At 40.2% G+C, this 19459-nt stretch overlaps 2 protein-coding genes across 4 annotated transcripts in view; both read left to right on the top strand.

Moving 5' to 3' along the window:
* The window catches only part of LOC140284726 (E3 ubiquitin-protein ligase HECW1), a 78777-nt gene extending 71294 nt beyond the window's left edge, over positions 1-7483 (top strand). For all 3 annotated transcript variants that reach the window (XM_072378696.1, XM_072378694.1, XM_072378695.1), the window contains one exon: positions 2406-7483. In XM_072378696.1, the coding sequence (XP_072234797.1) occupies positions 2406-2517 (112 nt within the window). In that variant the 3' untranslated portion in view covers positions 2518-7483. The remainder of the gene's footprint in view (positions 1-2405) is intronic.
* Positions 7484-9839: 2356 nt separating this feature from the next.
* The window catches only part of LOC140284439 (serine/threonine-protein kinase 17A-like), a 31526-nt gene continuing 21906 nt past the window's right edge, over positions 9840-19459 (top strand). Inside the window, exon 1 of the mRNA XM_072378303.1 lies at positions 9840-10274. Within this exon, the coding sequence (XP_072234404.1) occupies positions 10093-10274 (182 nt within the window). The 5' untranslated portion in view covers positions 9840-10092. The remainder of the gene's footprint in view (positions 10275-19459) is intronic.

Below are 19459 nucleotides of genomic sequence, written 5' to 3'. Positions count from 1 at the left end.
CTGCTTTGGTTGAAATATCACTTTGCTTAAACACAGTGATGTGCATAGTGTGCATGATATAATGATTAGTTTTTTATTCACAAGTTGGACACACTGTCATGGTGGCTGTTGTACAATCGACTGCAAGTGACTTCAGTTTATATCATACAATGTCTTTTAGTATAGTACCTATAATAAGAATGTTTGTTTCATGTGAGCATTTTAATGAAACAAACACAAACGAAAAGAAGCCATTCCTCCTGTCACACCAATTACACTCAAGTTCTGTACATCAACTCCATCTAGACATCATAGACATGTCCCTCTGAGTGGCAAAAACATTTAATATGGCTGCTGCTGCTAGTCTTGGGAATGGGAGTACAACAATTGAATATTTGCTCAGATTAAAAGTTGCTGGTCTCAAAGGATTTATATGACCTACCAAAGAATCTGTGGACCATGGACATTTACATCTGGCCAGAAATTAGTTTCCCAGTAAATATACATACCCCTTTTCTATGCTATGTATGCCTGAAAATTGACAAAGCATAGACAGAAATACTGAAAGTCTGAATGTCAGCTCATGCTTCACAGCAATCAGTTAACATTCTGATTTATGCGAGTTGTGACAATAAAAAAAGTTTTCAAGGTGTCTAATTAGACTTTTTCGTTTTACTTACTGGGAAAACATTTTATTTGCAAGCCTAGTGATTATTACTAAAAAAGCGGGTTTGGATTGTGGTTTAACTACCCATCAAAATGTTTTCAATAAACATAATCTGAAAATATTTGGAGCAAACTCTTAATATTAAGTCAGTCTCTGTGCAAATTTCCTTTTCAGAATGCTCCCAGTGATATTACTGCGTCTACCGGACATGTGACCATCATCCACATTACGGACCAAAAGCAGTGCTGTTTTTTCCCATTGAGTGCAAAAACATTACAGTTAAACTGATTATAAATGGGGGGTGTAAAACTAGCCCAACCAGGTTAGTCAAAATACTGAAGCCTACAAAAATGACGTTCACTAAAATTCATGATATAAAATTAATAATGACAAATCGTCATTCACAAGCCCTGAGTACTATACTTTTTGTAAATTTGTAAAAAGTAAAAAAAGAAAATTAAATCCAACTTCTTTGTAAATCTCTTGGTACAGTCGATTACAGAGCAGCTCTGCTCCATTTTAGATGTGTTGTCTGACTTTTTATTGGGACGACTATCTTATCGGGCTGGAACCAAGTCCAGTCACATGTCTGATGACATCTCATGTATATCCTCTGTTGATAGAGGTATTTTATCAATTCTGGGAGGCAAACCGTTTAGCACATTGGGGTGTAAGTTACTGGTACCAGCAAGGAATGCTTTGTCATCAACAATAATGGACCAAGCAGATGTACGCAACATAACTAATAGTATTACATGTGTACCATTTATTACTGCATTTAAATACTTTTTATTTAAATTTAAATTTAATGTCATTAAATAATTGTACTTGGAGACCTTCATCATTACTAAAAATATCCCAATAAACTATGCATCCAACGTAAACATATCTAGAGCGGTACATGATGTTCAATGTAGTGAAGGCACACGTAACATCGCAGCCTCTCGCCCGATGACCGCTGGGATAGGCTCCTGAGATAGGCTCCCCCCTGCGACCCGACTGACAGATTAAGCGAGTATAGAAGATGGATGGATAGTTTGAGCTCTGAGGCTGATAGTAGATGTATGATGCATGCTCCCCGGTACAGCTGACAACACAACCTTTCCACCAGATGCTGGCTTCATCATTCTAGCAGGCTGAATGTGAACACTTAGGGCTCAGAACTTGAGGACAAGCAGGGGAGGAACTTTGAACAGGTCTCTGAATTACTGAATTAATTTCCTGGGTTGCAGTAAGTAGAGGCTGTATCTGGTACTGTGGAGCTGTAGAATGATCTGAGGAGCAGGTTCATCTGACATCGAAAGTGTGAGCTGACTTCAACACTGTTCAGTATCATGCTAAGCAAAAGGGTTATTTTGGTACTCTCCCTCCTCAGCAGTGCAAGTGGATGAGATGTTACACGAGGCGTGTTTCTCTGACCTTACAGCAGGACATAGATTTGGTGAACAGCAGTTAAAATGAGAGCACACTCAGCAGGAACACATTCGGAACTCACTGCAGAGCAGGAAGAAATGCCAAAGTTTGATTCATACTACAGATGGGATGGATGTGGTGTGTGTGAATGTGAGTGTTTGAGCCATTATGTCCAATAAATGTTTCAAAGTTTAAAAAGATTTGTATTAATGATAAAAATTTGTATATTTGTGTGGAGGATTGATTAAAATGATCATGCAGGTCCCTACTGTTTGTCAGAGAATGCAAAAATAGACTCATCACTCTTTAAGACCACTGCCTGTTTGTCTCTCTGTTTCTACCGCAGGGCTCACACCTGTTTCAACCGCCTCGACCTGCCTCCATACCCTTCTTACACCATACTGTATGAGAAATTGTTGATCGCTGTGGAGGAAACCAGCACGTTTGGCCTGGAGTGAGACAGACAAATCAATCACTGCACCCCTCTCTGTGTAACACTGGCTGGGTCAAAATGAGGGAGGAGATCAGCCCTGGAGGTCCAACATGTCATTAGATTTGTGAATTGTATTGGACAAAGTTTGGTGATGTGGATATATGTGCGTCACTGTAATGGTTCTGTGTGTTAGTTTCTCACTTAGATATGAGGCTCTTTATGATTGTACTCAGCACTGAGGACATCACTGCAGGACTACAGTTATTTTTATACCAATCATTTTGAGTGGGGAATGTGTAACACTACACTGGCTTTTTAAAAAATATTTCTATTCAGTCCAGTGTACCCAATTAATGGATATATAATATCAAGCTCATTTTGTTGCATGCACCAAAATGCATCATTCTTACAATGATTGAAATAATATAATAATAGAAAATTAAATAAAAAAACAACAAAGAGCAATGTACAGAATTTAGAAAAGTAACAGCTACACTATAACTGAAAACAAGATTTTACTGAGATCTACCATTATTATGACATCTCAGTGCCTGTTTGAAACTAACTGATGCAGAAAAGATTTAAGTGATGATGTTGTAAACAAGCAAACTGAGTTACTAAGTCTTATTATTGCTGTAAAAACAAATGGGGAAAGTAAAACTCAGAGCAGAACAATAATTAAAGAAATGTGGATGAAAAAATATTTAAGGCTAAATGTTGGAGAGAAAATAAGAAATCTGAAAAAACAAATCAGATTGCAGCTCTTAAGAAATTCTGATAATCCTTTTTTATGTGAATTCACACTTGATTGCAAGTGATGTGTGCAAAGTTCAGTACACAAATCCTCAGGTGGTTTGCTGCTCTCATAATGTGGCTTGATAAAGACAGACTTGAAAAAGCTCAAAAGAATGCAAAGTGTTGTAGCCCTGATCCCAAAGGAGCAATCAAGTTTGGTTTTTAACCTAGAAAGTCTATAAAGATTGTCATGTATTTTACGTGGACTCCAGCGGTTCAGTAGGATCCTGTTTTAGCAGCTGAAGATTGTTAAGGTGCAGATGGAGAATTAGAAAGACAGACTTGACCAATTATAATTTTGGTTTAACCTGTTCAAGGATTCTACACTCAGCTACAAGATGTTTAAAAGTCTTTGCTGTCAGGATCACAGAAAGGTCACCTTATTATTTGAAGTGCTCTGTGATTACTTATGTTTTGATTTGGTGGCATACATATACATTTGATTTAAACCGAAGTGAAATGAATAGTCAGCTAAAACAAACAGGTAGATATAGTAGGAAAAATATGTGGGGGTGACTTAATGAGTCCAGAAAACATATGAACTGCACAGAAAAGGCCCAGAACAGATCCCTGAGGAACTGGTGAGGTGTGGCAATGTGATTGGTGCAGAAGTTGGATACAGAAAGGATACGGCAGTGTCAGTAGATTAAGCCATGCATTCTTTTTCTCTTGTTTTGCTCTCAGTTGATCAACTAACAATCAAGTTTATGTTTCAAGCTTGGTTAGAAATGGAAATAGTCTGGAACACTGGATCTGGGGAAAGAGCAATAGAAGCAAATTCTAATTCAACAGAATACAGCAAATCCTCTCAAAGTCTCTAATATATCTCCTACACATGTTAGGTGTAATTGAAAGTTAGACTTTACCAAATAAAACATAAAAATCATTGGTATCATGCAGCAATGCCAACATCTGGAACTGCAGCTTCCTGATCTGGTCCTCACTTTCGTTCAGTCCAGGGGAGGGGACAGCTGAAGTCAGACTTTGTCTTTGAATAGACAGCAATATTAAAGACAGCTCCAATAGTCCTCCAACATTTTACGCTCTGCGGTGCTTCTAAAAACAAAGATGCCATGTCTGCTGTGAACAAAAGTAGCCATCATTTTCAACACAAGGGCTCTGTGCAGACTGGGGGTGATCACATCGACCAAATAAGCAGGTGCTTTGTGAGGATCAAGAATGCTCCTGTTCACTTTCTCAAGCTGGGTAAAGACAGCTTTTTACAGATTCTGTTGGCCAGAGTGATCCTTCAGCTTTAAGCTTGTCTGGTCCTGCAGCTTGAATGGGAACTGCTCAAACTCTTATTCAAGTCTTCCACTTATGGTCTCCTTATCACAAACTCTCTACCATCGTGCTGCAGAGCAGGTACACTTTAACCATAACTGTCTCAAACATTGTGACTGGTGCGCAGCAGCATGTAAATCTCCAAATATTCACAGTCACTGAAGCAACTACCTGAACAAGCCTTATGGCAAGAACTTGTGACATGTACTGGGACCCATGAATAAACCAGTGTCAAATATGCAATCGTCAAGACCTTAGCTCCAACAGGTTCCTCAGGCTAACATGTTCCTTGGACAATGACTGATTGCAGCGTAGCCCCAGCATCCTCAGCTCTTTGCTTATATCTGTCCCACTAATGAAACTATGCCTCTGTTACTAACTGCCTCAAATGTGGCCTGTGGGGTTAGTGGGTCTCAAGCCTATGAGGAAAGTCCCATGATCAGGTCTTTCCTATGTTTCTTTAAGTTTAAAAATAGAAAATCCTGTCAATATTTGTGCTTTTGTCTCACTTCAAACGAGTCAGGTGCATTTTACATAGCGCTGGTCACCAGCTTCTGGAGAAGAAACAACACATTTCTAATTTTTCAAGACAGGTGAAGATGATTTTCAAAGCAAAATTGATTTGTGGGAAATTAAAAAGGAGTTAACTTACCAGCCCACTAATTATTTCAGCCATTTTCTAACTCTCAAAGAAGCATGTGAGCTACATGTAATTTTGCATTGTGGGTCACGTACACATCATGTTTTGGCAAAGAAGAAGGTCTGAAATAAAAATAGATGACAACCCTGGTTCAGCCTCTTCATCACGTTTTTATGAGTTTGTGTTAGTTGGTTAAGCTTTTAACCAGCCAAACAAGTTCTAACACTGTTTTGTAGGTGTAGTAATGATGGGTACTGTAGTTGTAGTTGGATAGCCAACTGTTTCAGCTGACAAGGCTAACATTAGTTTGTTGATATCCTCTCCCCTTTAAGCATGAAGAGTTCATATGAAATTAAAACTTAAAGCATTGATCTGGTTAGAATATTCAGATTATTCCCAAATATTTTAGTTTAGATTCAAATGATTTATCACAAAACAATTACATTTATATAAAGCCTCATGTACCTCTGAAGCCCAAGTTTGAGGACTTCTGCTTCTGTAATGACTACCATTTTACAGGACTTCCATTTTAGCAAAGAGTTGCTCAAGAAGCAGTTTATACAGCAAATAAACACAGAAACGTAGTGAAGTCTAAAGTGGCTAAGACATGCAATGGTACTATTTAATGTGAAAGTAGCTTATTACTAAGAACCTTGGAAGGACTCTCCAATCTAACATAGTTTATCCAGATGTGAAAACCAATTTCCCTGGTACTGATATGAGAATGGACACATTCTTTTAAATTTGAATCAAATTAAGTTTAATAGCAGTGCGGGAAAAAATGAGTGCTGTTAAAAAAGCAAGGTAGAATTTGCATCCCTTCATGGAACAACTATTAATGTTTTCCTTTCTATTAGACCTAACCCCACTGTCCAGTTAGCTTCCTAATGCTAACCCATCTAAACCCTTATATAATTACCATGAGACAATCCTCACCTGGCCTGAACCACACGGAAATTGCCACGTACAGATGTAGACATACAAAGCAAGAATTATTTAAATTCCTGTCACTGTGTGTAAAAATAATATTGTCTTTGAATGTTATCAGAGGTTTTTCAGAATTTCTGACATCCTCATCCCTGAGAACAATGGGAGGAAATTATGATTTATTTTACTAACTAGCTACAGAAAATGTAATGATACTATATTAATGTGGTCATGGGGTACAAAAACAACAGAGATTCTAGACCACAATATATATAAATATTAGGCAAAACAAATTCAGCAGTCAAATGGATTAGCTTCAGACAGATAATTGTCTTACTTTTTCCCACTGAGTGTTTGAGCACTTTGGTCATTGTTAGGCGGTGAGGCCTTAACCATACATCTCGTCTGTATTCACAAGGACAAAGCTGTGATTCAGTTGCATTCCCCATCTTTAATTTCATGCAATCTTTTGTATTGTTATTTATACGCTTTGATATTTATAATCAAGGAGATGTTCTGAAACTCTCTCTGATTGGTTTGTTTGTTTTCAGTTTTTGGATTATGTCATAAGGAGCAGCAATGGAAGATTTGCCTTCACTTTTGAAGCCTTTGTGTTTTTTATATGTGTGTTTTTTCTATTATCTACTAAGCATGGTGGTTATCTGTCACTTAGTGCTGGAAACCACAATTTCTGTTTGTGTTCATCTCACATAATTCCACTGTTGATATTCATCACTTTTACTGATGGCACTTTCAGTTGCGTTGCTGAGTTTTTGTTTAAAATAAAAAAAAAAAATTAAAAAAAAAGGATTTTCCTCCATATTCCAGATGTCTCACTCTGTCATGCATTAGACAGTTAAATTTATTCAGGATGTAATCCATGCTTTGGGAAGAGATTTTTTAATATTCTTTGATGAAAGTGTAAAGAAGTCTTGTGTTTAATGGTTTGACATGTTGAATAATATATACACTGTAAATCAGGAGCTCTGATATTTTATTGTCAGGTCAGAATAACAGAATGATTAATACTAACACTCATCTGTAAATGCATTAAAAGGTGTTAGAGATATTTGAGTAACAATCAGACAGATCCTGTAGAAACAAATTGTAGCCCCGTTGTTTTCATACACAGACTTTGGCAAATGGAATATGTGAATAATTGGATGGTGGCAACTTTTCTGGAAGGTAACACCGAAGCATGTGCAGTCTTTTGTTTCTAGTTATGTATTATACACTATTGTAAATCAGTTCAAAAGGCACAGTTCTGATTTAAACAGATTGCAAAATACTGAGACTGTGCTGCCAATCAGCCATACCATACAACTGTTTATGAATCTCAATAAAATGGTCACTTTGTTACTGCGCTACCAGGATGTGACCCTTTTTTGTACAGACTGAAAAGATGATAATATTTAAAAGAAAAAGTAATTCTGAACATTCAAAAAGCAACGAGGAAGTTAAGCAATTAAAGTTCTTCGAAAAAGTGGCATGTCAGTGTCCATTTCACCAGGTGAGTAATTATTCTTGAAATTTCAGACAAAGTGGAGTAAACTCACCTGACCTCCAATTGGACATGAACAGGTTCTCCTGGAGTCTAATCGAAGAGTCTATTTGGAACCTTCCTAACAAAGAAGCTCCTCTTCCTTTAAGGTCTCCTTTCGCATAGGATACGCCTTTCTATGTGTACCTTTCTAATCATTTCTATGTGTAAAAAAAAAAAAGAGAGATAATTGCAGTACGCAAGCAACTGTGATTCATGTTGAAGCAAACATGAAGGTTTAAAGTTAAGCCAGCTGAGCGCCAAAACGGGAAACCGACAAATTAGCAACGAGTGAGAAGCAAACAAGCAGCTGTGAGATAATAAGCCACAGGTAAGCTGAATGACATGAATGAGCAATCACCACCCAGCAGACAACCCAGCAGACGCCAAGGAGAAAACAGAGACTGACAGGGGAAAGGGGAAAAGAAACTAAAGCAAAGGAAGGTAACTGCCCGATTCTAATTCAGACACAGCAACACAACTACAACAAAGTTTTTTTCTCAGAGGCTACCAACCACTTTATTGATGGATTATAAGACAGTTTGACATTGGATACAGGTGACATACCCACAGACAGGGGCCCAAGGCCAAAGGTGTGGTGCCAGTGTGAACCACTCTACCATCTTGCCATCCCACTTAAGGTGATATAGCTTATTCATTAAAAAATACAGAGGTTACATACACTAATGTACACTACCTTGCCGAAAAAAAATTAAATCACCCACTTATAAATCATTGGACCACATTTAACTTTGATTAAAACACACAATTAACATGACATCATTTCAATAAGCTTGTGCAATGTTATCTCTGTCCTAAGGTTGATGTTAGGAGAGTCTGGTCACTGTATAACATCTTCTCCAGCACATGCCATATATTTTCACTAGGGTTAAGGTCTAGCTAGTCCATGAGTGAAAATGATGCCTCCTGCTCCCTAAACTACTGTTTCATAGTTTTCATAGTTTGAGCCCTATGATATTCCTGCCACTTGGTAATGGCTTCCATGTATGCCGTATGTGCCTGCATCTTACACCCCACTACTATGTGCCGGGCTGTCTCAGAGGCCTCTTTGCACAGCCTGCTCTTGGTCTGGTTTCATTATTAGTGCCTCTGCACTGTCTGTAAGACCAGCCTTTTCAAATTTGGACTCCTAAGACCAAAGCACAGATTTCCACTGGTCTAATGTCCATTCCTTGTGTTTCTTGGCCCAAAGAAATCTCTTATGCTTGTTGCTTTTTCTTTTTTTTTTTCTTTTTTTTCCAGTAGCTATTTGACCATAAAGGCCTGATTCGCACAGTCTCCTCTCTACAGTTGATGTATAGATGTGTCTGCCACCAGAACTCTGTGTGGCATTAATCTGGGGTGCTGTTAACTTGCGATTTCTGAGCTGGTGACTTGAATGACCTTATCCTCATCAGCAGAGGTGACTCTTGGTCCTCCTTTCCTGGGGCGGTCCTCATGTGAGCCAGTTTCGTCGTAGCGCTTGATGGTTTTTGCGACTGGACTTGGGGACACGTTGAAGGTTTTTGCGCTTTGATATATATATTCATTTTAACTGACTGATCTTCAGTACTTAAAGTAATGATGGACTGTTGTTTCTTTTTACTTAGCTGTTCTTGCCATTATATGGATTCTAACAGTTGTCAGATACGGCTGTCAGCTGTGTACCAACCTGACTTCTGCACAACACAACTGATGGTACCCCATTAAGAAGGCAAGAAATTCCACAAATTAACCCTGACAAAGCACACCTGTGAAATGAAAACCATTTCAAGTGACTACATCATGAAGCTCACTGAGAGAAGGCCAAGGGTTAACAAAGCAAAGGGTGGCTACTGAGTTATTTAACTTTTTTTGTTTACTGCATAATTCCATGTGTTCATTCATAGTTTTGATGCCTTCAGTGAGAATCTACAATATAAATAGTCATGAAAAATAAAGAAACCATTAAATGAGAAGATGTGTCCAAACTGACTGGTAGTTTAAACATATTTATATATATATATATATATAATAAATTACACATGTATTACATGTGAAATATACATAATAGACCTTGCTTTACGGTCGCGTCATGCATTTGGCCAGGCCTCCTGTCAATCAACAGCTACCACGGAGAGCAATGCACCAGTTCAGTGGCTCAGTGAGAGAAGCACGAGTTGACGCTGACAGCTGAGAAGCCAAATGTGGATTGAAGCGCTTGGTCAAAATGAGCTGCTTATTTGAGTTATTTAACAAAATATTACGCTTTGCGGCTCCTTTTAACTGTTGGGCTACGGAACAGTGATAGTTTTCTGTCGCACGGATGTTTTCTTTTCGTGCAGTCGCTGAGAGTTTAATCAACTGTCGTTTAATAGTTTAAGAGACTCAACATTTGGACGTCGGCGAAGCAACCGCTCCAGTTAAACCGCGCCATGCTCCCCGAATCCTCTCGCGTCGGGGACTCGAGAAGCCGAAGCCGCATCCAGCACAGTGAGGCGGGCGAACCGAGCCAGGGTCGCAGCGTCAGCGGCTTGTTGTCCGAAATTAAAACCTCTATCAACTACGAACCATTCACCGACCACTACACAATTATCCCTGGTAAAGAGCTTGGAAGGTAAGAAAAAAGGAATTTAAGGGTGATATTTTACCAGTTTTATCAACTTTATTCTAACTTTGGAAATATTTTGTGGCTCAGTTTGTGTACATTCTTGAACACATTGCTGTGATATTGGCAGCAGAAACAGATCCTTGTGATGCTGCCAGATTTCTGTGGCCATTTCTTCCTGGTTGGAGTTCAAACACCAACCAGGGTGTGCGTTAAATTGCTCTGGAAGGATCTGTGTCCTTCAGGTGGTGCTCACACAGTCTGCGGTGATGAGCTCGTGCGACTTGAAGTTGACATGAATGACAGGCATGTGCAGACTCGGGCAACTGCAGGGAACTACATTCCAAGCCGATGTTATTATTGATTAGGAAATGATTGATTATTGATTAACGACTTCTTTTTTCTTTTTTTCCTGGGACAGGCTATATGTGTGATGCGTGCAGCTTTTAGAGCAGTTCATATTTCACAGGACTTCTTGGACCTTATTTATGAAAAGAAACGCCCTCTGTGATGTTGTCTCAACTGATCTGAGACATATTCTCTTAAAAAGTCTCACTGTTAGAGTACATTGTGCTTTTTCCATCACCAGCAGACCACTTCAGCCACATTGTTGGAGTGAGTTAGTCCTCTTGAAACTCACCAGGATTCTCAGAGGCAAAGGTTTGGTCAGGACTGAACCAGATTTTTAAAGTCATGTTGGCTGTGTATGATGGAGTGTTTGAGGGCCACCATGTGTTCTGTACGCCTTTGAATCACATGACTTGACATTGTGACTGAGATTAGCTGGCACAGAACAACATGAAAGGTTGCGTTAATCTGCCCTGACCTCCAACACTGCAGTGGGCAGGTCGCGTGTTCACGGACGCCAGGGCGCAGGTCGTGTGGCGTGTTCACGGACGCAAGGGTGCAGGTCAGATCAAGCACACCGGCTTTGAGAAGGTGAAGGGTTTCCCTTCTATATGCACTGCATCTTTACAGCTCTTAGAATGGAATAGAAAAAGACTTTATTCATGCTCCAGTGGGGGAAATTCAAAATTAGTCGAGTAGATAAAACATTTTTTAATATATTTACAATGATTGTATATTAGAACAATAATAAAAATGATGGATAAATGAATGAATTTGAGAAGAACCTGCAGCTGCTCCTCTGACCTGCCAGGATGCTGTGGAGATGATGCTTATTCTCCAAACTAGAATATAATCTCCTCATCCGTTGCTCCACTACAGCACTGAAAGGGTCGAGCCTTCTACCTACAACAGAACTGGCTTTTTTCACCAGTTTGTCCAGGCGCCTACAGTTTTTCCCTGTAGTGCAACTCCCCCAGCAGACAACAGCATAGAACAGTGCACTCTCAATGATAGTGTGATAAAACATGCACAGCATATCACTGCAGACATGGAAGGACTTGAGCTGTCTCAGGAAGAAGAGACGGCTCTGGCCCCTCCTGTACACTGCTTCTATGTTGGCAGACCACACCGGTTTATTATCCAGCACCACCCCCAGGTATTTGCAGGTCTGAACAGTCTCCATCTCCCCTTCATCAATACAGACTGAGTGCCATGGAGTGCTAGATCTCCTGAAGTCCACCACCAGCTCTTTGGTCTTGGTGGTGTTCAGGAGCAAACAGTTTTTTTTGGTCCAGCCATTTAAGGACTCCACAAGGTCCCTGTGCTCCTTCTCTTGTCCACCGTGCACACGTGTATGTATGCATGCATTAATGTACGGGTGGAAGTTTTCACTTCTCTCCCAAACTTCGTTCAGATGTCTTTGTAGCACATCATCAGGCTGTCCTGTGGCAGATGAGCATCACCACTTTACTTTATAATGATTTGTTTGTTATTTATTTTGTTTCACTTCATCATGTGTACCTTTTGCTTTACTCTGACAATAAACTTAACTTTCCATCATACTTTTACAGTTGGCTTCTGACCAGTTGCTCTTCCACTAAAACCCTCCCCTGTAAGGCACAAGCAGCTGTCTGGAAGCACTGGACTGTTACTTCTAATAGTACTATTGATTTCTGGCTTCCTCATCTTTGAGGGATAACAGCACAGTGACTAATGATAAAACTGCTCTCACAAACACTGACGATGTTATCAGGACACACACACACACTCCTATAAAATATGTGGGTCAGGACTGATGGTGACACATTTTTCTGGATCATCACACTTTCTCACTTTTGTATTTGGGGCAGACGCCAGAGCTCAACATCCGCATGACTAAACTCTGTCCACCAGTGATGCTTTATGCTGCTTTAACTCACTCTACATAGATACATGCTTAATGAATGCCCTAATACCCATATTCCACAGACTTAGACAGATTATCACAGTTATGCCCTTTTTTACCTACATTATTGAACAATTGTCTAAATCCCTGCTGACCAAAATCAAGAGTTGGTTTCTTTCAGCTGTTTTGAAAATTCAGCCAGTCAAATTGTAGTGAAAATAAAAACTTTTACCAGTTTATATATTTGGTTATTTCATTTATGGAACAATCTAGCACAAGCAGAAATTTAGCATTTAACAGGCTTTAAGCAATAGTGTGCTCTGCTTGTTTGGCCCACCCACCGCAGAAGCCTTTCTGGCTGCTCAAATGTCAGGATTTATGAATCTGTTATTGTTCATAGAAATGAACATGTTGTGAAGAGGATCTGCAAACTAAATGCATTTCCTTTGTATTTTAGGTGCATTCACTAAGTAGAACATCGTTTTCTGCCTGTGTATAATAAACCACATATGAAACATTTTGATTTCGCCACATCTCTTTGCTCTCGTCAGCCTGCTTCATCGTGGTTACAGTGGCCAAAATAATGCTATCTCTATTTGACTGTTAGATCATGAGAGAATCGAGTAATTGTGTGTCAGATTACACCGAAAAGATTAACAGAAGCAATTTAAATCTGCATATAGTTTGCTGTGATTGTTAAAACTGTTGCTGACCAATCTAATTCAATTCAGTTTTACCTATAAAGCGCCAAATTACAACAATTGTCATCTTAAAGCACTTAATTATAAAAGTACTTTATTAATCCTGCAAGGAAAAATTATTTTGATATATTCTATTCTTTTAATATAATCCAAATGGAGTTCAATTCATTATAATCTTAATACAATCAAATCCAGTTGTGAGGAAAGCTGTGACATAAGATGCCCCTCGTTTAATGACGATCACCTAAAGTAAAGCATCCCCTTCATCAGTACTAAACTGTTCCACTGATCTTCATCAGCGTGTTTGTTCAAAGCAACATTTTTCATGTATTACCACAGAAAACAGCATTATTATTTTCATCAGTGGTCCAAGTGACTTGCTCAAAGGTCAGAGCCCTGGTCTCAGCTGCCACAGGGTGACGGATTCACCTTCAGGGTGGCTGGAGCTCAGGAAGAGCGGTTGGAAAGTCGGTGGTTTGATGCCTGGGGGGGGGGGGGGGGGGGGGGGGGGGGGCTTCATCCTGTCTTTATAAACTAAGAAGTGTGTGTAAATGGATGAATGTGGCTTGTAGTGTAAAAGTTCTATGAGTGGTCACCTAGATTAGGAAAGTGTTATAGAAATGCAGACAGTTCTTGTCTCAGTGAAATTTATCTATAAGTAAGTGCTGTATCCAGTCCAGATTTATTTCCTCGTCAGTGAGTCTGAGGATTTGAGCGGGCATGCTGTTTTGGTTAATCGGTGAAATACGGTTGAAGGGGTTGCTGGTTTTTGCCCATACAACTTGTTACTGAATTGTTGACTCAGGACCAGTTCTCTTGTTGAGCTTTCTGAACTCAGATGTGGAATTCCATTCATGTTTAAAGCTTTGCCTCAAACTGGGCTTTGTCTGCCTGTGCACTTTATTGCACACACATATATGTAGTATTTGTTTTTCAGAGTACCCTTAATCTGTTTACTCAGCTGAAGTTGTATCTGCTGGTGAAAATGAGGCATGTTCTCAAAACGAGCATGAAGAGCGTTCTGCCTGCATGGGAGCGTTCTGCCTGCATGGGAGCGTTCTGCCTGCTTCGGGGAGCGTTCTGCCTGCTTCAGGGAGCGTACTGCCTGCATGGGAGCGTTCTGCCTGCTTCGGGGAGCGTTCTGCCTGCTTCGGGTAGCATACTGCCTGCTTCGGGGAGCGTTCTGCCTGCTTCGGGGAGCGTTCTGCCTGCTTCGGGGAGCGTTCTGCCTGCTTCACGGTCGTTCATGCAGCACGTCAGTGAAGTGTGATGTGCACGATCGGGGTGTGGATGGATGCCTCTCTGCCCAACATTTCTGCTCTGTGGAGAAATTCCCTGTTTGGGAACCAGCACGGATCTCACTGCTTGGTGACCCACGTTCCAGCTCCACACGACCCCAGTTTGTTCATCATTTTGATACCACATCCATATTAGGAGGATTGGCTAAAGTACCAAATGATTTTGCTCATTTTTCACATTTTTACAGTGAGTGAAATAAAGAACATTTTCCTATATTTGAAGAGCAGTCATTGTATCTGTATTGATCACAAAAGACTGGACATATGTCCATTTGAGCACTGTCATGTCACAGTAGGAATGATTCAAAGCAACATTCTTCCCTGTGCTTTGCAGCGCTGCCCACTCACCTGCCTTACTGTAGAACATTTGTTAGTCATTTAACCCCACTGAGACTGCTGGATGGAAGGGGTGTGGAAAACCCTTGTTTGACTTGTACATGACCTCAATGTCCGGCTTCTGCCGACCGTCCGAAAACATGCATGTTAGGTTGACCCTAAAATTGTCTCTAGGAGTGAGTGTGAGCGTGGGTGGTTGTGTGTGTGATTTGTCTCTGTGTGGCCCTGTGATGGACTGGCGATCTGTCCAGGTGTACCCCACCTCTTGCCCAAAGACAGCTGGGATAGGCCCCCATGACCCTAAATTGGATTAAGCGGGTATGGAAAATGGATGGATGGTTGACCTCAATGTCTGGAACTGTAAGTGTGCTCATAGTGATGGTTTCCCCCACAGCAAAAGTCTTCCATTGTGCTCTCTAAATCTGCCTCTAATGAATGAGGCATTAATAAACGGACAGGAGATCTCTTCACAGCACTACACAGGGGCTGCAGATTCAGAAGCAGAAACATTTAAGTTTAAGTTACTGTTCTGGTATTTGGTTTTCTTTTACCCTAAAAAGTCACAATAAGTAAACTAACCATGTTATTCTGTTTTTCTACAAGCAAAGACAGTATGACAATTATTAGAGTATCTACACATAAAGGTCCAATATTTGATCAAGAGGAAACGTAGCATTTCCTGAGGATCATTCAGAGAAACAAACTCGAAGAGAAGCTTGCGTCTTTCTGCAGAGGGTAGCCGAAAAAACTATCCCCCTGCTCTCTTTGCATGACATTGCAAGCTTCTAATGCCTCTCTAGACCTGGCAAGATCATCAAAGATCCCCTCCACCCAGCTCACCACCTGGTGCGCCTGTTGCCCTCCGGCAGAAGGTACAGAAGCATACGAAGCAGAACAAATAGACACAGAAACAGCTTCTTTCCGTGGTCTGTCAGGACAGTAAACTCTCATCTGAACACACTGTGCAATATCACCCTCAGTGCAATCATCAGAAATGATACATTTTGTATATTGTCTTAGCTGCCTTTATTATTCTAGGTTTAACCCTTTTTTTACTTTTTAGAGGTACTTTTTCAGAGATTTTCAATTATTTTGTCTAGATGCCTGTACAATGACAAAGACTATTCTGTTCATTCATTTGTTGCCAGCTGTCAAACAAAATGATCAATAGACATAATATTATAGTGAATAAATGGTCGGACTTTTGTCACGTGCAGCCCGTTTCAGATCCCACAAACAATGTTTCATTGAGCCCTGTAATAGGCTGCCGACCAAAAACTATTTTATTTGTGAAAAGTTGAAAATAATTTTCCATCCCTTACTATCTTTGTCAAGACAAAGCTTTCTTTGGCCGTGTCACATAGATTTCTAAAACCTTGTCTGCTGTAACTCTACACGGTGAAACTATATAATCTAGCAAGAAAAAATAAATAAATAAATAAATCAATGGTTGGATTATTGTCTCTGAAAGGTTTCTGTTCAATGGCACACTCCGGCTACTTTCCACATGAAGTGGTTGAAGGAGGCTGGAGTTTAAGGTAATGCCCTTCAAAGCTTCAGTTGGTAACTTGACTAAAAGTAACTTCTTGTGATATTTCCTAAAACTGTCCCTTTGCCCAGGCAGTAAGACATGAGACTTGGTCCAGCAGCTCCATTGGTCCCACCTACTGCGATCTGCAATAATTTACTGAGACAAAACAACCAATCAGAGCCAGAGCAGCAAGGCAGGAGGCTGGTGAAAGCTATGGCGGAGCAACAGCCACCTGCAAAGGAGTAACTGCTCATACCGCCGCCGCCAACAACAGCATATCCCTGTCAGCGCAACAGCGCAGCCGCGGCAGGGCATGAGTGCAAGCTTGTGTTGGTTCAAATTTTCAAGCTAAGTCTGCTCTCTTCTCCATCTTACCAACTGTAGCTTTAATACGTCTCTGCAGTGGGAGACCCATATGGCCCACAGCCAAGCTCCTTTGGTGTATACGACAATAGAGAGGCAGTCACTGAATTCCATATGGTTAAGACCCAAAGCTTTTGCTCAGAAAGATCCTCGGTACAAACGTGAAGCCTTTCTTATTAGCCCACATGGTGCTGGTAAGAACTTTAACGAGTGCACACAAAACTATGCTTTTAAACTGAGACCTAAGTCTCATTGTGATTTTACATTTTGATCAATTCATATGATGGTTGACATTTTTCTTCATTTTCATTTAGATACGCCACAAGAGTGTTAAACGTTGTTTTCCACCTAGCATATTATTCTGAAATAAATCCTTTATTATGACTCGTGCAGTCATTAAGGGTAATTATAATAATGGTTAAGCAGAATGATGTCCAGTACTAATAGATAGGTGAGTGTTTTAGATACTCACCTGTGAAAAAATGTACTTTACTAAAACTAAAGTGAAGTTAAGGAATCATTTGTCCTTTATTTGATTTGTGCAGAAAGCAGCAGGCCCTGCTGTCTGTCATTTTCAGGAACTGTTTGGAGATTCAACCTTCATCTCCTGCCTGGTTCAGCAAACAAGCTTGAGGTGGAGTCACAGGTGGAGTTATTTTAAAGTCTATGAAGAAGTAAAAGTAGAATACAGGCTGCACCAAAAGCTGAAGAAAGGAAAAGAAGGCAAAGGAACCCTGTCACCAAAGTTTCATCATTTTTACCCCCAAACGCCAGTCCAGATTTAACGATCGCTGTAAAATAAGAGGAACCCTGCTGTGGATGAATAGCCAGTGTTTTGTTACATACGTTCTGCCACTGTGAAGAACAAGAGTATAATTCACTTCAATCTACCACCACTCCAAGATCTTTATGCTCCCTGAACACTGAATCATGCAAAAAAAAAAATGGCAGCTGAACCATCTCCCTGCACACACAAACAGTTTGAGACTTTCTTCTGGTTTGAGGCTTTCAAGCCACAAAACAACCTTTTTCCATTCTTATGTATGCTAACTTTATCACTCCCCCAAGAAAACTGATCCTATGGCTTTTTAGATAATCAGTTAGAGCAAATGGGATAGACTTTTTATAAAGATAGACATAATTATCTGGTGTCGGCAATGAGGCCGATGTAGAAGTCCCATAAAGTGCAATATGAAGAAAGCCTGAACTTGTCTCAGGAAAATCGGTACAGTTTTCTTCATAGCCATCATGATGTCTTTAACTAGATTTGTATCACGGTGCTGGTAGTTTAGTAGTTGTTATAGTTGTAGACGTTGTTGGAGTCACAATGTACTTATTTGATTTTAATAATCAAAAAATTCCAAGTCTAAAATTGTCCTTAGGAGTGAGTGTGAGCGTGTGTGTGGTTGTTTGTCTCGTTTGTCTCTGTGTGGCCCTGTGTTGGACTGACGACCTGTCCAGGGTGTACCTGCCTCTCGCCCGGGATAGGCTCCAGCCCCCCCGCGACCCGACCGACGGATTAAGCGGGTATATTCAATTCAATTCAATTTTATTTATATAGCGCCAGATTACAACAATTGTCATCTGAAGGCACTTAAGTAATATAGTCCAATTCAAGCCAATTGGAATTCAATTCATTGTAATCATAATCCAATTAATTCATATAGAGCCAATTCAAAAAAATTTATATCCTAGCTAAGGAAACCAACAGATTGCACCGAAAGTTGTCTTCAGTCCAATCTCCCGTCCTGAGCGTGCCTGAGGCAACTGTGGAAAGGAACGACTCCCTTTTAACAGGAAGAAACCTCTGGCAGAACCAGACTCAGGAAGGGTGGCCATCCGCCTCGACCAGCTGGGGTTTGAGAAGACAGAAAAGAGGGAAAAGAGGGGGGAAAAACACCATAACGCCATTCAAAGGATATCTGTTGGAACAGGGAAACATACGTTAATAACCACAATAATGTCACATGTACATAAAATCAATTGTGAAATTAAACAGGGGGAAAAAAGAGAGCAAAGTGAGGAAAGGTGTGACAGATGAGGTCCCCCAGCAGTCTAAGCCTATAGCAGCTTAACTATGGGATGTTTCAGGATTACCTGAGCCATCCCTAACTATAAGCTTTATCGAAAAGGAAAGTTTTAAGCCTAATCTTAAAAGTGGAAAGGGTGTAGAAAATGAATGGATGGAAAACACTCCCAAGACTAGGAGGGAGTATTTGTATGAGGAAAAATGATCTGAATCTTGTTCAAGTTGAGTAGTAATATAGAAATAAAAGCAAAAAATAGATGAATTGTTTGGAAGTATGGGAAACTGTCTGCATGCACTCATTGTATCTTATAACATGGCACACTTTTGTTGTAGTGTAGTGGCAAGATTGCCACCTTTCATGCGTGTGACCTGGGTTCAAATCCCCTGCATGAAAGGTACTACCTGTAGTAGGGGTCCATAGGCAAGACCTCCTTACCCTTTAAGTGAAAGTCGCTTTGGATAAAAGCGTCTGCCAAATACATAAACATAAAGATACTTTTCTTCTCCAAGGTTATCAGTGTTTTGTTGCACTGTACTGTAAGGCTCTCTGTTGCAGCTTGGCTTTAAGTACACCCCCTGAGCCAACTCAATATCCATAAGAATGCTTCTTTAACTGTGACTGCACATCAACTCTGACATGGCTTGTGTGGACACATACACTTGCATTCACACACATGCACAAAAGCTGTCTCTTTCAGGGTGT

Source organism: Leuresthes tenuis, unplaced genomic scaffold, assembly GCF_036924035.1.
Source record: "Leuresthes tenuis unplaced genomic scaffold, fLeuTen1.0.hap1 SCAF_24, whole genome shotgun sequence".
NCBI lineage: Eukaryota > Metazoa > Chordata > Actinopteri > Atheriniformes > Atherinopsidae > Leuresthes > Leuresthes tenuis.
This window is presented reverse-complemented; position numbering and strand designations above follow the sequence as displayed.